At 56.3% G+C, this 15130-nt stretch overlaps 5 protein-coding genes across 5 annotated transcripts; 3 read left to right on the top strand and 2 right to left on the bottom strand.

Annotated features, from left to right (window-relative positions):
• Positions 1-809: 809 nt before the first annotated feature.
• On the top strand, positions 810-2844 carry F5144DRAFT_593978 (uncharacterized protein; the record flags this gene model as incomplete). The annotated part of the gene is made up of 5 exons (XM_066790519.1): positions 810-1247; positions 1313-1365; positions 1420-2160; positions 2218-2607; positions 2676-2844. 5 exons carry the CDS (start codon positions 810-812, stop codon positions 2842-2844), a joined length of 1791 nt encoding a protein of 596 aa, XP_066641230.1.
• A 688-nt stretch (positions 2845-3532) lies between these two features.
• On the bottom strand, positions 3533-4031 carry F5144DRAFT_604081 (uncharacterized protein; the record flags this gene model as incomplete). Its single annotated transcript, XM_066791326.1, has 3 exons — positions 3533-3671; positions 3760-3887; positions 3981-4031. The coding sequence occupies 3 exons, from the start codon at positions 4029-4031 to the stop codon at positions 3533-3535; spliced, it is 318 nt and encodes a 105-aa protein (XP_066641229.1).
• Positions 4032-4216: 185 nt separating this feature from the next.
• On the bottom strand, positions 4217-5369 carry F5144DRAFT_577047 (uncharacterized protein). Its single transcript, XM_066789178.1, has 2 exons — positions 4940-5369; positions 4217-4888 (listed from the first exon to the last, which is right to left on the bottom strand). The coding sequence occupies exons 1-2, from the start codon at positions 5039-5041 to the stop codon at positions 4427-4429; spliced, it is 564 nt and encodes a 187-aa protein (XP_066641228.1). The 5' UTR covers positions 5042-5369; the 3' UTR covers positions 4217-4426.
• Positions 5370-8629: 3260 nt separating this feature from the next.
• Positions 8630-10722, top strand: F5144DRAFT_285784 (uncharacterized protein). The gene is made up of 3 exons (XM_066783756.1): positions 8630-8874; positions 8981-9558; positions 9699-10722. Exons 1-3 carry the CDS (start codon positions 8860-8862, stop codon positions 10504-10506), a joined length of 1401 nt encoding a protein of 466 aa, XP_066641227.1. The 5' UTR covers positions 8630-8859; the 3' UTR covers positions 10507-10722.
• A 695-nt stretch (positions 10723-11417) lies between these two features.
• Positions 11418-13435, top strand: F5144DRAFT_577038 (uncharacterized protein). The gene is made up of 3 exons (XM_066789177.1): positions 11418-12097; positions 12237-12318; positions 12465-13435. The coding sequence occupies exons 1-3, from the start codon at positions 11769-11771 to the stop codon at positions 13146-13148; spliced, it is 1095 nt and encodes a 364-aa protein (XP_066641226.1). The 5' UTR covers positions 11418-11768; the 3' UTR covers positions 13149-13435.
• The last annotated feature ends 1695 nt before the right edge of the window (positions 13436-15130 follow it).

Genomic DNA, 15130 nt, shown 5'->3' with positions numbered 1-15130 from the left:
GTTCATAAACCTGGGATGACTCCCGAAGAACAACTGTTTACAATATTCCTCTCCTTGGACACATTGTGTAACATCACATCACATCCACACACATAACACACTCACGTTGAAGAAAGACAATATCAGTGGCACAGAGGTACTTCAAATTTTAATTCACACCCATACATGAAATAGCTAGGTACTTAAAGAGGGTGCTTCTGTTTATCATTCCAGCCTGCATCACTCGCAAACAAATTGCTTTTTGTGATTGATCATTTGTATTAATCCGATAGCTCCTTCCTCAGCCCCTTTCCGTTTGCACTCTTGTTTGCTTCGACACTGCAGGTGCGGCTTACAATCACAACGCAACCTGGACTCGACATTTTCGAACTACTCTGAGAGCATCCTCGAGTCAAACCTGTATCAGCCACCAGGCTGGGAAGGATTTCAGTTAGTTCAAATCTTCATCTTGTTATTGCAGTGGTGTTAACCATGTACACAGTATCGATTATAAACGCCCTTCACACCCCCCGGTCACCTCTGGCCTTGACTGCCTTTCCACAAAACCTGTTCCGTGATTTGTGACTAGGCTCTCGAAGCTTTGGTCCAAGGTTGTGGCGGGTCCTTAACAAGGGCGCAGTTTTCACACTGCTTTTCTTCAACCCACGTTTATTTACTTGTTCTCCCTCTCTCCTCTGCCTACTTCTCTCACCAGTTGTTGGTGGTACTTAACCTGTCAACAACAAAGTCCGGACGATTTCTATCGTTCCGTCCGCTTCACTCGCATTGACTAGACGAGACGTTCACCAGCACTTTGTTTTCCGACGAAAATGGCAGACGAACAATTCATGCGTCGCCTGCAGGACATCTCTGGGGATGATTCCGACATGTGGGAGGGTTTCGACCCCTCTGCGTGGCGCTCTCAACAGTCCGAGGGTAATGACTCTGAAGAGTTTGAGTTGGAGCAAGACACTTCTACTCCCCGGGAGAATGAATACGATACCGACGACTCGGCCCAGATGATCTTCAACTTCCACAAGCTCAGCAAGGCCGAGCGGGCACGTGGCACCGTCAAGCTGAGCAAGGCGCGCCAGTATGCGTCTGAGGAGGTGGCGTTTCCTCACCAGCTTGCCGAGTTGGAGAAGGTCAAGTGGGAAGAGACGGGCCTTTCTATCGGCGACCTCTCGGAAAAGGGTCTGACTTTCGTGCCGTGGAGGCTGATTGATCACTACCCGGCCATGTTCGTCGGCAAGGCCAACGGCGCTCGTGTAAGTGTTTCATTTTGGCTTAACAGCCAACCGAGCTTGGGGATTCATGTGCTGACCATCTCGAGGCTGAGCCTCTCTTTACCCCCGAAGCTCTCCACGACAAGCTTGTCTGGGACCTGTAAGTCGACATCCTAAAGTCTTCGATCAAGGTTCCAATCTGACAGCGAATTAGCTACTATCTTCACTGCCCTGCGGACATGAAGATGAAGCCTGTTATTTTTGTACCCACCTACCAGTTCCAGCATCTCCTGAACGTGGTCAACGCCAAGCTGGAGACTCAGTTCACCATCCCTCGCGGCAGAAACGAAGAGAGATTCACCATGTCTTTTGGCGTCGGTAACAGCCCTCTGCCGCGCTTTTTGGGTCGCTCCCACAGCGCCGAGTCGTTCAAGACCCTCAACGAGGCGATTCCTGCGCCTCATCCCGATGACGACCTCTCCAAGGTAACCCAGCTCGGCATCGAGGAGTTTAGGGGCCTCCTGAAGCGAACTCGTGCCGATCGGAAGAAGGGCAAGAAGTCGGATAAGAATCGCCCGAAGCGCGTTAAGACGCATCAGGAATGGGGTCGGTCCGTCAAGCGAGTTCAGCGCTATCTCGGTCTCCGCGGTAGAGCAGCTGACGAGGCAGCTGTTAAACTCGATAACCTCGACTTCGCTCAGCCCATGGTCCGGGAGCCTGAGAACTCGGTCCTGTTTGTCGCCATCGACCTCGAGGCCTGGGAGCAGGATCACGGCCTCATCACCGAGGTCGGCGTCGCCATGCTAGACACGGCCCATCTCACGGGCATTGCACCCGGTGAGAACGGCAAAAACTGGTTGCAGCTCATTGAAGCTCGCCACATTCGCGTCAAGGAAAACATGTGGGCCACAAACTCACGCTACGTTCATGGGTGCGCCGACTGTTTCGACTTTGGGTATGCCCCCTCTTCCTACACAGCCTCCCAAGAATCACATAGCTAACCCCCGCGCAGCACAACTGAGTTCGTCGAGGAATCTCACATCCCCGAGCTCATCAAGGACGTCATCGACCGGGCGACCTTTGTCAACGGCGGCGGCCCCCGGCCCGTGGTACTCGTCTTCCACGAGTCGTCGTCTGACATCAAGTACCTCCGGTATTTGTCCTACTACGTCGAAGGCGCCCGCAACGTCATCGACGTCGCCGACACCCGCGAGATGCACCAGTTCCTGGTCCGAAGCAATGACTCGGCCAGCCTGGCTAGCGTGCTTAGTTATCTGGACATCTCGCCTCGCTTCCTGCATAACGCGGGCAACGATGCTGTGTACACCCTGCAGGCTATGGTGGGCCTGGCGGTCAAGAAGAGGGGTATGAGCATGGAGGCGCGGAAGGAAAAGATCGATGGGTGAGTGATGAATTATTTGGGGTGTTTGCTTTTAAGTGCCGTTGCTGATTTACACTTTTCTCTTGCAGTCATATCCCCTACGCCGACTTCGCCGAGAAGGACGGTTGGACTAGTGGCGAGGACACTGACGGCGGCGAGCCGGTCGGCCTGCCTGCCCTCCCGGCTGGCTGGGGTAGCAGCGAGGACACCAGCAACCAGGACTGGGGCAGCGAGGAAACCAGCGGCCAAGCCTGGTGAGGGAACTACCCAGGACTGGCCTAGCGAAGGCATAGCCTGGAACTGTTAGTTAGTTCACCCGGAAAATACTTCTAGATTTGATGGCGGCCCGTCTAGACTAGATATGGCTTACTCGTAGCAAAAGGGTATAAAATCTCTCCTTACACATGCCCAACGGGTTACCGTGTTGTCTTCACATGATCAGCATATGACCAAGATTGTGTGTGCATATAGTTATATTAGAGGAGAGTCATTCAGCCCACGCTCAATGTGTTGGCGGTTCGTAGATCCAGCCTTTCTTATTCTTGCCGCCCCAAACCCAGGCGTAAACAGCTTGTGATAATACATCCCTCCCCGTCAGACTCGTTCTGCTAAGGCCTGTCATGACACAACCAAAGCCAACCCATCCTAAAGCCAAGCCACCCCCCCTTGAACGCCAGTGCTATGATTGTGTGTTGTACATGTTGTATGTCGTGGTGTATTTTATGGCGTGAGATTCGGTATTCGGCGCGGTGGGCTGTTTTTCGTACGGCGGGCGGAGGCGAGCCTTCCACGGCGCCAGCTTCCTTCCCCTATCCCGGCCGTCTTCCTCCTCGATTCGAGTTGACGAGATCAGCCCCCACCGACAAGCAACCCCCCTTCCTCTCCACCATTCCCCAAAGCCTACCCCCGCAGGGGATAGATCAGGAGGAGCCCAAGAGTGACCCCATCATGAATTCTTCTCCAAAAACTCCTTCGCCTCATTCACCTTAGTCGCCAGGTACGGGCTGCCGCCACGATCGGGATGGTTGAGGAGCATCAGCGTGCGGTGCGCCTTGCGCACCTTGTCCTTGGAGATACCGCTCTCACTATTATTGCCACTTGTGTCAGCATGGGTAGACCACATGCAATTCCCCCCTCCAAAAAAAGGAAGAAAAGGAAAGAAAGGAAACGTACTTCAACGATAGAATCAGCGCCGCCTCGCGCTTGTTCATGCGCGGCTCGAACCCGCCCTTGTAAAACGCCTTGCCGAGGGCGCCCACGCCGCCGCGCGACCGCCGCCACGCTACTAGACCGGCTCTGCCCTGTTGTGGGGTGATTAGTTAGTTCCGTGCTCCTTTTTCTGGGCGGGGAGGAATATGGGTATGGAGGGGGGTAAGGGGGCGGGGGGGTCGTACGAGGAAGGCGGCGACTGCGACGCCTGCGCCGATGGCTACTGCGGAGGCCATTTTCGGTTGTTTTTTGATGTTGGGGTTGTGTTGGTAGTGATCGTGAGGTCGGTTGGCGTGATACGCTGTGTGAGCGGGCTCCGTGGTGGTCGTGGCTGGTGACGGCGATGATGCGCTTCGCTGTGGGAGAGAGTGGATTGCGATGGAACTTTTTCTGCCGAGTTCGATGGCGGGATTTGCCGCCGCCGCTTACCGGGGCCGGGACGGGGTGTAATATTACCGTATGGAATACCGTATCTGTATCTGTACTGTACTTGATTATGGGGCTTGGCTCTTGTTTTCCAACTCATCACCACCGCTCGGAGTTGCAAGATCTCGACATCAAATAACGAACTTGATCTAGTTTCCGCAATAGCATCATATTTCCCCATTACAACTCACAACCCCCATACCCCCTACCTCGGCGGCACATATGCCTTCTTGGGCGGCGCCAACCCAACCTCAACATCCCTCAGAATCTTCCTCTCCAATTCCTCCTCCTCCCTCCGTCGCACCTCTGCCTCTTCCTCCTCCCTCCCACCACCACCACCACCAAAACTCCAATTCCCCGCCCCGCCCCTCCCACTCAACCCCCCAATCCTAGCCTTAGCCGCCAAACTAGCCACGACCGCAGCGTTTGCCTTCGCGCGGTCAGCCTCCTCCTCCTGCTGCTGCTTCTGCGCCGCCGTGTCCGTTGAAGAGGCCAGCGCGCCGGTGACCTCGTCGGCGGCGGCGGAGGAGGAGGAGAAGGTGAAGTTCCCTGCGCCGCCGCGCCCGGCGCGCGTGTAGTTCGTGCCGGGGCCTAGGCTGGAGCTGCCGGTGGCGTGGGTTGGGGTGAGGGTGAGAGGGTTGGGGGGCTGGTCTTGGGCTTCGAGGTCCTACGTAGGGGTTTAGTATGGGAGAGGGGATGGGGGAAGGGGTGGACGGACGGTTGTTGTCGCCGCTTTCTTCTCCGCGTCTTGGACGTCTTGCTGGCTGTAGAAGTTGCCGGCTCCGCCGCGGCCTACACGGCGGAAGACGTCGGAGGACATGTTGGGTTGTCGTTGGTGGTGAGATTGATTTAGCTTTTGGCTTTTTTAGTAAAAGGATGGATTCAGAGCTAGGTGGTCGTTTAATTCAAGCAGACATTGATTCAATTGTCCTGACGCCGTCTCACATCCTTATCGCGCGAGACCCCCAAACGCTTATCAGCCAGGTGTTGCACCTGTGTAATGTAATTGCTTCATTCTTTACGGATCGTAGAAAGATAGATGTATGACAATTCTTGTTATGGCCTGTTTCATTTTATCGATATATCCAAGGATTGGTACGTTTACGGTTCGTTCGAATTCTTTCTTTTTTCCCCTCAAATCTTCAAACAGTCCTGGTTGCTTCATCGACATGTTCAATGAGACTCTTTCCCAAGGGTTGCAGCGAGATCCCTGGGCAAAACGCACGTGGCAGCATGCGCCCATCCGTGCCCTGCGGGTAGGCCGTCGATCCCGCCATCTGGCAGGCAGAGAAACGCAAAGGTTGCCCCTGCCGATGAGCAAGGGCGACTCTGGGGACCCGGAGAGCCTGGAGTGCAAATCCGGCAGTCTCGGAGACGGCACTTGATGGCGCGGCTTGAACCATCTGGGCGTGCCTGATCGTCAGCCGGGGCGTGACGCGCATCCTCGCTTGGTTGTGAACATTGTCCCTGCCTTGGAAATTCTTCTTTTTTGTCTCTCTTTTCGGGCCTGGCGCATTGCGAGTCTGCGACGCCATTGATTTGCCCCAGTCAGGTGGACAACCCGGCAACGTCATTTGCTTCCGAGCTTTCCACCTGCCTGCTCGACAGGCTGTGAGACTGTGTCAGCAAGCCATGGGAGCTGTGTCATGAGATTTCTAGTATATTCGTCCACTGCGTAGAGTCTATGGACGGAGTTTGCATGGAAGAGTGGCTCGGTGGGTAACTACAGTCCAGGGGTGAGGTGGTGTATGGGACAGCTCACAGTTCCTGTTCCCGGGAGGTTTGGGGGTGTTACATGTCTCACAGGGTCCCGCTGAACGGCTGCGGTGCTCCCCGAGCGTTTATGCAGCTGCTTCGTGGACAGCCAAGCTCTCTCTGGATTGAGTCCTGGAGTCCTGGGGTTGAGTCTTGCTTTGTTGAAGCAAAATGGCTTGCTCCAGACGTGGCCTAGAGCTCGTGTGGTACGATTACTTGTCAATACATCCTCGGGTTCGGCCCAAGGCCGGCCACGTCAAATGGCGCAAGCAGGCGTTATCAATTCGCGAGGAGGTAAGCCCTGGGGTTCATTGTTCCCTGAGGTTGATTGCTGGCTGATCGCTCATTGGCTTCCTCAGCACCTCCTCAAAACCCGACAACCTGATCGAGGCGGGACGGCAATAGGAGCCGGGACAGTTCGATCGAAGCCCGGGCCCGATGAGATAAGCATGCAGAAGTGTCCTTCCCCCTCCAGCGATCCGGTGATCTCGACGATTGGCCCTCGTGGGTTCCGCGGGACGGGAGCTGCTCGGGTGGATTCAAGGCGGGGTCCTTCAACAAGTCCAGCCTGTCAAAAGGCGAGCGATCGGGTGATGGGGGAGCATGCCCCAAAATGATTGGTGTGTTTCCATCTGCACTGAAATGTAACTCAAGTCAATTTCGACTTTGGGGTTCTTGAACATGAAGGACAGTCTTTCATAGAATAGCCACTGTTTAGGCAGTCTAGACGGTGAAAAGAGCGGTTACCCCTTCGCCTAGGTAGAGTGACCGTTTCAAAGCTCATGAGTGCTGGATCCCGTCGAGCAGGAAACTTTGGGCACAGTGCGGATGGGCTTGTGAACAGGTGATACTGCTGTCGGATCACTTGGCAGAATGTCAGCGAACTGCGCTTCGATGTTAAACAAAACAACTGGAATACTGGGTTTGTCATGCGTTCGAGAGCATTTGTAAAACGCACCGCACGAAACCCATGACCGTTCGCTGGCCGTTAACTCTTGGGCTTGCAGTCAATATTCAGCCCCGAGGGAATTTCTGAAGATCGGTTTAACATGGCTTTGAGCTTGTTCTCCATCGAGGCCCCATTGAGAAACTCCATCAAGAAACTCCATCGAGCGACTCCAGCCCCTCTTCCTGTTCAACAACCCCGGTCACGGGCTAGAAAATGGGGATCTAAATGGGGAAACACAACAGGCGGGGTAATGGCATGTAACTCTGAGCCGTGGTATAATGCTGTCTCGCTAAGAAGCACCTTGAGCGACGCACTGAGGCATCACCATAGATTCTTAATAAATCAATTGAAAATCTACCTTTTTTGATGTACGCACTGTATTGATGGGCCCTTCTTTTTCCTCGGCTTCAAATCGAGGCCAGATTGGCCATTCCAGGTTCCCAACCCTTTTTTTGTCATTTGATGGGGAATGGCAGCGACCATTGAGTCACTTGTGGAGACCAGGTGCTTCGCCTTGGTGACCAACGCTCGTGACCCGGCGCCTCCATGCTGCAATTCCAACAAAGGCAGTCGAGAGCGACGGGTCTAAACGGACTGTGTAGACTGAACCATTCGGTGGTCTTTTGGTTTTGTACTGTGTAAGAACCTCTTCTCCATTTTCCGCAACCGATTGATTTTTGGTCCCTTTCCGTACACGCATTTACACTGTCTTCGGTCCGCAGTTTCTTTCTCCTTTCGTCAACCCGTGGCTCGACTCATTGCCGTTGCTTCTAACTCTGGAAACAGCATGGTTTGCATAGTGCATGACACTGTCAAATAGACTAGCCTACAGAAGCGCTAAGCGGGTCGCTTCACCGAGCGAAGGTGTGAGAAGGCTACCCCTTGATAGGAAAATGACCACCAGCCTCGCCTGCATTGAAAGACATCGCCTTGGCTTGACTTCCAATCTTGCACGTCGCTTCCTTACGCTTGCCTGGCAAGCCTGGAGCTTCGTCGAGTCCTCTATGCTGGAGAGTACGAGGGTGGTAGACGCCACGCAGCTTTCGGACAAGTTGTCCAGTTAGACGCCATCCCAGACACACGATGCTGCATTCGGCAGGACTGGAGGTGTACATCTGAACAATCCGGCGCAGTTTGAACGCCGGGCAAGGCAGGTACCGCATCCAAGGGAGGGGCAGCAGGGGTACTTGCCAGGGGCAAATGCGCTTCGCCGAATACGTACCCCCTTGTAGCGCCAGCATTCCACCACCAAAGCTGGGAATCGCCCAGGATCGAGGGACATCACAGATGCTCCCATCTCTCCTGTTTTGTCTCCCTCCTTAACTGGTGCCATTATTGCCAACGAGTCCAACGAGTGAAGTTTGAGCAACCCAGTGACACTCATCTGTTCAATCCCTCTGAACTTTTTTTTTTTTTTTTCGGCTGACCCGATCTCCCCTGCCACGCGCCTCCCGCTGACAGGCAACCCATCCATCTCGACCCGCAATTCATTCCTCTTGTTGGGCCTTTCTTTCTTTTACACATCTTCCCAAACGAGAGGCACAGCCACTCGTCTTTCGAGCTGGATCTTTCCCGTGCCACTGCCGCATCCCAATTGCTGGCCAATTTTTTTTTGAATCTTGGTGTCCCGGGTTCGAGTGGTTGGCAGAGTCACCAGGGACCCATACCCTAGCCGGGCCCGAAATTATTATTGTTCCTCCCCGCGCTTCGACTTGCAGCTACCTTACCAGCTGTTCCCAACCGCAACACACCTCTAACAATCGTGGCCCACCAAGAACCTCGCACACACTCCAGCCCACCGCAACACGCCTTCTTTTTGCCGCTTTTGAATTGATTTTTGGGAAACCTCGCACCTTGGATTTGGATAGACAACGGATTGCGAGATCCATCCACACGTTGGATCTCTACTTGCTTACAGCGGGCGTGGTTTAACAATGGCGTCTTCCAAGGTATGGAGGTCCTGGTTCCATCTGTGACGCACTGACGAGCTGCGAGTTCGGCTTCCCGCCTCCGCAGACCAAAAAACAATACTGATGGCGTCTGGCATCTTTCTAGGAAATACAACAAACCACGCGGCCGCTCTCGCACCGCCCGTCGATCTCGTCGACCTCCGTGCCGGGTGGACTCACGCTTAGCCGACAATCACATTCCCGAAATAACTCGCATTCGCTCCTTGGAAGCGCCCTCAATGGCTCCCACCGCATCACACGCCGCAAGAGCATGACAAACACGGGCGCCAACGTCGCGGCGGTGGCCGCGGCTCTCCAAGAATCTGGAGATATGGCAATGCCGCTCCCAATCGCAGTCGGCTCCCGCCGAAACACCATGTCCAAGACCGGTGTCTCGCGGTCAGCCGTGGTGGGAAGCCTCCCGTCACCGCCGGCGAGTCTCCCGACCCATAGATTTGCGACGGGGCATGGATTAGCCAACGCGCAGGAGAGTGCAATCGACGACGATATGAACGAGATATCAGGGGACGAGGCGGAATCGGCCTTCCAGAAGGCTCGCACAAGGAGAGCGAGCGACGGCCAGCCTCTAGCGAAGGAAGGTGGCCGGAAGATCAACCGGCCGGATCTCCGCTGCGAGAAATGCGGAAAGGGATACAAGCATAGCAGCTGCTTGAACAAGCATTTGTTTGTGCACACTTTCCTTTCCTTACCCTCTCCCACCACATGGTACCCGAGCGTGGAACCGACAACCCCCATCCCTGGCCGATCATGGATCCCAAGCTGTGCGGTTTGAAGCAATTGTGTTGACTTGTTTGCCCGTTCAGGTGGGAGCACACTCCCGAATGGTCCTACACTTCCAAGCTCTTGATTTCCAAGCATCAGCAAGTCCAGCTTTTGGAGGCCGCCTCAGTCCTGGTGGCCATGAACAACACACCGACGGCTACCGCCGTACCCGCCTCCACCACCACACCCCCAGATTCTGCAAGGGACTTTATTAGCGATCGAGACTCTGCGTCCCCTGCCGCGAGCGGATACTCGGAACAGCCAGATCGCGGGTCCGCCGACACTACGCCGCCGCCACAGCTGGACCCCTTCCAGGCAGCGAACGCGTCCTACCGGAGTTTCGGCAAGAGGTATAGCAGCGGGAACGGCTTGTCCCGGTCGTACCAGACCGCGCCGTATGGCAGCTCGATGGCCGACAGCGTCCCGAGCGTGTCTGGCTTTGGGCATTTCCGGCAGCTCAGTCAGGACCAGAGGCCCACATCGTCGGGGAGGAACGCCACGGGCCAGGATGACCGCGAGCTTGCCGCTGCCGTGGAACTGCTTAGTTGCAGCTTCAACAGCAACGGTGGTGGCTCGCGAACAGTCCACCTCCCCGCCGATGCGCCGCCGGTGCCGCCGCTTCCGGCCCAGTACCTCGACCAGGGGATGTTGTCGGGCACGAGCTTCATCAACAGCTACCCTAGCAGGGCGCCGGAGAGCTTCACGCGCGGCGAGATGCGGAGGGTCGACGCCAAGATGGAGGTGGAGGAGAGCGGCGAGAGTATCATGGACGACGACGAGGAGGACCTGCGGTCTCGAGCTCGGAGCGACGAGGACGACGACGGGGTGTTCGGCCGGATGGAGGAATGAGCTCCCGGTGCGGCGAGCTTCGTTCTTTTCGAGAGAGCTATGTATGGGTTATTGGATGCGAAGGGTTTTTTTTTATGAAATGGATCAACCAGGTTACGGATACGACGGATTTCGGGTCTCTTTTGTATACCTATTTTGTAAAGCGTGTAAATGATGTCGCTCCGCCGACGGCCCTTGGCACCGAAGAGTGGAACGCGCTGGCTCCTTGCAGAGTTTGATGCCGGGAGCGCGCCGGCGCCACGAGGTTAAAGCGAGGGTCGTGTGCGAGCGTTGAGCGGGCGCCTGGTTAGTTACTGTCTGTGGTGTGTCGTGATGGGAGTCTCATGGAACACAACATGGACTTTGGGTCTTGTCCAATATTTTTTATTATCTTTCTCGCCAGAGCCGGGGCCAACGAACAAGAAATCGAAATAATAAATAAAAAGACCCATATTAGCAACAAAGTATTTGGTTGTGGGTGTGTCTCACGTATGTTGTTGATGAACCGAAATAGATGTTGCCTCGGGGTTGTGCAAGAGGTCCATGAGCAAACGGTGCGTCTGAAGTTTCGGCCAGGAACCGTGTATTGTGGTGGAGACTGACCGACATATCATTACCATGTGGGAATCGTAATTTTGAAGCTGAGCTAGTGGGGTGTAAATGAGATGACAAAAAAGGGAATCTCGTCTTGTGAAGTTGCTGCTGACGGGAAATGGGCAGTGTTGGTGTGTTTGGTTGGAAGAGTTGTTGGTTGGGCAAACGGTTCGTGGCTCTGAGCTCTCTGCTCTTGGAATCAGGTAAGGCACCAGATTTCTCAGGGCGGGTCAAAAGGTGGGCGGCGTCGGCGGCGGCGGAGTTCAACATTGGAGCGGGAGAGGGGCCCCGGTGGGTTGGTTGTCCAAGACGTCACAGGCTCCACACGGCCCCGGCATAATGCATCCCCCACGGGCCAAGGCTTTCGGAGCTCTCTTTCGGGCGCGTTTGCATCCCCGTCAGCCGCCATTCCTTCGACCATCCATTCGCGGCAAACAAACAAACCGACGGCCCAGGTCGCGCGCAACACATGGGAGTCAGATCCTTATCATAATCTTGGGATTTTCTTGCAACCCACGTCCAAAATACATATAATACCTACCTATTATTAGCTTCAGAATATCCTGGTGAGCCTGAATCTTACGATTGCCAGCGTCGCACCAGCATTGGCTTTCGGCTTTGCCAACCTCGAATCCGTCCATCAATTCCGCACCCCGAAACCATAACCCCCCACACATCCATCATCGCCGATGGCCCGAGTAAAAGAGGCGGCAGCTGAGGCTGCCCACGCCGTTGCCGAGGGGGTAGCAGCTGGCGCAGCAGCTGCAGACGCCGCAACGACCCCATCCACGCGCGCCGAGTCCCTTAGCGTTGGCAATGACGAAGCTGGGGCGTTATCACCGAGACGCGCCGCCCGACTACCCGGTCCCGCCCGGTTCGTCCTGGCCGTTGTGCTGAGCTTTGCGGTGTCGGAGCTGGGCCGCTCGTTCGTCAATCACTGGAGTAACAACGAAGTGGCCAGCATTGCGAGGGAGATCACCTCCCAGAAGGAGCTGGCTGTTTTGGCTGGGTGGAAACTGTACGTATCCTCCCTTTGCCCGCCCGCTTCCTATATCTTGTTTTCTTCCGCCCTACTCTCCACCTCAGCTGAGGGCTGAAGAGGATGACCCCCACCCGTTACTGCCGGGCCCAAACTAATCTTGGTTTCTGTGCGACAGGTTCGGACTCGCATTGGGCTGGTTCGGAGGCTACGATGGCTTCGACCTTGCAGCTCTCGCCTTACTCTCGCATGGCCCGACGGTAAGCTTCCCCACCCCAACAACATCCCACCCTGTAGGGCTGTAAGCATTCAGGCGAGCCCGGGAAGTTCTCCCGCACCTCCCACTCCCACATGGCACGGCGCGGCGCAGGGCGCAGTCCACTGACGTGCATGAACCCACCACCAGACCTTCCTCACCTCCGTCTTCTACGGGATCCGCGCCCCGACCGCCGGCGCTTACCTCGCTGTGGAAGTGGCCTCAGCGGCCCTGCCCTTTCTCCTCCTGCGCGGGCTTTCCGGCGCCCACTCAGCCGCGCGCGGCACCCCCAACCGGGACATCGTTGCCGACCGAAGCATCCAGGTGCTCACCTCGCTCCAGTCCGCATTCGCCTACAGCGTGGTGCTGTTCCTCGCCGGCCGCTACCTCCTCCCCACCACCCTAGTCCTCTACTTCCAGGGCATCCCCACCATCCAGCCCGCGGCGGAGGCCACCTTCCTCGGGCTCGGCGGCGACCCGACCAGCCCGCTTCTCAGCCTAGTCTGCGGACTCGCCGCGCGCAGCTTCATCTTCACCCCCCTCGTCACGACCCCGCAGGGGACGGCCGAGGACCAGAAGAACGCGGCGTTCGACCCCGTGCACGCCACGCTCGCGCAGACCCTGGCCTGGAACCTGTGGGGCTACACCTCGCGCACCAAGGTCTCGCTCGCCCGCACCGCCGTCGCCATACTGTTCACTGCCGTTGGTACATACCTGGGCACCGCGCTGGGCATCACGGGGGTTGAGCCCTATGGCGCGGTTGTTTATGCTGGGGTGTGGGTTGCGGCCGCCCTCATGACGGGGCTGTCGCTGCGCTATGTTGGGAGCATATGAGTATGAGTCTTTGCCGTTGTGTGTATGTGTTTTTTGCCTGGCCTCGCCTGGTTTGGCTTGGGTCTAGCCGGGTTTGTTTTGTTTGCGCGTCCGGGCGGGCAGGCAGGTAGGCAGGTAGGCAGGCGGGCACGAGGGCGGACAGGTGACTGCTTCTCATGGCCCTGCCTGATCTGCCTGCCCTGCATATCCTGCCTGACCTGTCCTAACTTGCTCGCCCTGGGCGGGTTTGTTTACGTACACTACATTACCTTGGAAACCGGAAGCATTGGAACCTGGGGGGGGGGGGGCAGCAGGGGTTAATAGGTCTTTTTGGTGACGTGCGCGTGTTAGGCTGCAGAGGTGTGGGATTGCGGGATATAGGACTCTCAAGGGGGGGACGTTATCCGGTGTACGGTTTTTGGCCTCCGGTATCCGGTATCCGGCTTGGAATTCCGGACTTCCAAGTGAACAGGCATCCATCCATCCATTCGTCCACCCCCGGACCCTTCGATCACTTTCTTTGTCTCTCTGTCTCTTACTCTCGCTTCCCCCGAAGACAGGTGGCTGGCTGGGTTTGTTTCAAACGGGTGTGCATTTTCTGGGGTAGCATGACATGCGTTTGCTGTGTATCCCGGGCCCGGGGGAGGGGAGAAGGGGGGGGGAGAGGTTCGTCTTGTCACTTGTGGAACCAACCCCGGCAGCGGTTGTCGTGTGAGCTGCATGCATCGGTTGCCGCATCGGGCGCCCGGTGTCGACGTGCATTGGATAAACTGCACTTCAATGCCCCGGGCAGTCATGGAGGATTTGCATTGGCGCGCGTTTGCGGCAACGATGACAGGTACGGTGTGTTACAGAAACAGAGAAACAGACAAAAACAGAAGAGCTCGGTGGGGAAACTGACTGAAAGCGTGCCCGTGCCAAGGCTCAGCTGAGGCCGGATTCGCCTTGTGGAGGGTAAGGTAAGGCTTTCCGGAGTCGGCACGGCCAAGGGCACAGAACGGACAGGGGGAGGGGGGGGGAAGGGGACTGGACTGGGCATGGTTTCCGATGAAGCAACCGTCGCGAACTTCACTCAACCCGGATACTTGGTATGATGTATTCTGTGCGACGTGATTGTTGTGTGACGGGTGGTCTGACAAAAACGGATACCACGTGCGCCGGGGGTGTCACTGTCGCTTCTTTTGCTCAGAGAACAAGTCGCTTTTTTCAGCCGTATCGCTCGACTGCGCCTTACCTGAAGCTTAAGTGGGCGAGCTCTCCTGTGGCTGGCGAATGGCAAGGCGAGAATTGGCGAAGACTGAGACGCTTCATTTCGTACCCGAGACCGGCGCCGCCGTTAACACAGACTTCAGACTAACTAACAAGAACCCCGTCCGGATTTGTGTGCCTGGCGGCCTCATGAGGAATTGAGGTTTGTGGGTTTATGGTCTTAATCCGAAAATGGGCTGAAAAAGAAAGCGGCTTGGAAATAAGCTATCGGCGGCTGCGGCTACCGAAGATCTGTTTTATTTGCGGCGTCGGTCATAACTCAAGACCCATTTGACTTTTTTTTGATAGAACCATCGCTGCGCCACATTCCCTTGCTCGTCCAGACCACCCAATCATATCCCAAACCCGGACTCCCTGTCCCAAGAGCCGCTTCCTGGTCTCCATAATTCTGCCCTGACAACCCGCGTCTAAGTCGGGTTACTGCTTGAATCGGAGCCGGGATCACCCTTCTTCCTGCCTCCCTCCCTTTCTCGGGACGGATTAGTATGGGGGAGACGGGGGGGTAGTCGGATGTTACCTGTCACTCCCCGGGGGAGGCTGTGGGGCGCGTGACGGCGCCCGACCGTTGCTCAACGTGGTGTTGCTCATGGAGCCAGGGCACGGGAGGGGGGTAAAGAGAGGGGGAAGTGGAGTGAAGCGAGAGGAAGACTCATACTTTCTCGGGATGGAGGCTCTCATGGAACACCTCGGTCAGTGCTCGCAGGCAGAAACCGGGGCCGGCCCGGTTCAGGTGG

This window comes from Chaetomium tenue (genome assembly GCF_020726465.1).
Source record: "Chaetomium tenue strain MPI-SDFR-AT-0079 chromosome Unknown F5144scaffold_5, whole genome shotgun sequence".
NCBI lineage: Eukaryota > Fungi > Ascomycota > Sordariomycetes > Sordariales > Chaetomiaceae > Chaetomium > Chaetomium tenue.
Note: the sequence above shows the minus strand (reverse complement) of the source record. Positions and strands in the feature narration are given on the sequence as shown.

What these genes read in the sequence shown, in the direction of transcription:
- F5144DRAFT_577038 (XM_066789177.1), top strand. Translation starts at nt 11,769, where the DNA reads ATGGCCCGAGTAAAAGAGGCGGCAGCTGAGGCTGCCCACGCCGTTGCC. An exon ending in GTTTTGGCTGGGTGGAAACT is followed by an intron (nt 12,098 to 12,236) that starts GTACGTATCCTC and finishes TCTGTGCGACAG; the next exon opens with GTTCGGACTCGCATTGGGCT. An exon ending in TACTCTCGCATGGCCCGACG is followed by an intron (nt 12,319 to 12,464) that starts GTAAGCTTCCCC and finishes ACCCACCACCAG; the next exon opens with ACCTTCCTCACCTCCGTCTT.
- F5144DRAFT_285784 (XM_066783756.1), top strand. An exon ending in AGCTGCTTGAACAAGCATTT is followed by an intron (nt 9,559 to 9,698) that starts GTTTGTGCACAC and finishes TTGCCCGTTCAG; the next exon opens with GTGGGAGCACACTCCCGAAT.
- F5144DRAFT_577047 (XM_066789178.1), bottom strand. Translation starts at nt 5,041, where the DNA reads ATGTCCTCCGACGTCTTCCGCCGTGTAGGCCGCGGCGGAGCCGGCAAC. An exon ending in AGAAAGCGGCGACAACAACC is followed by an intron (nt 4,889 to 4,939) that starts GTCCGTCCACCC and finishes ACCCCTACGTAG; the next exon opens with GACCTCGAAGCCCAAGACCA.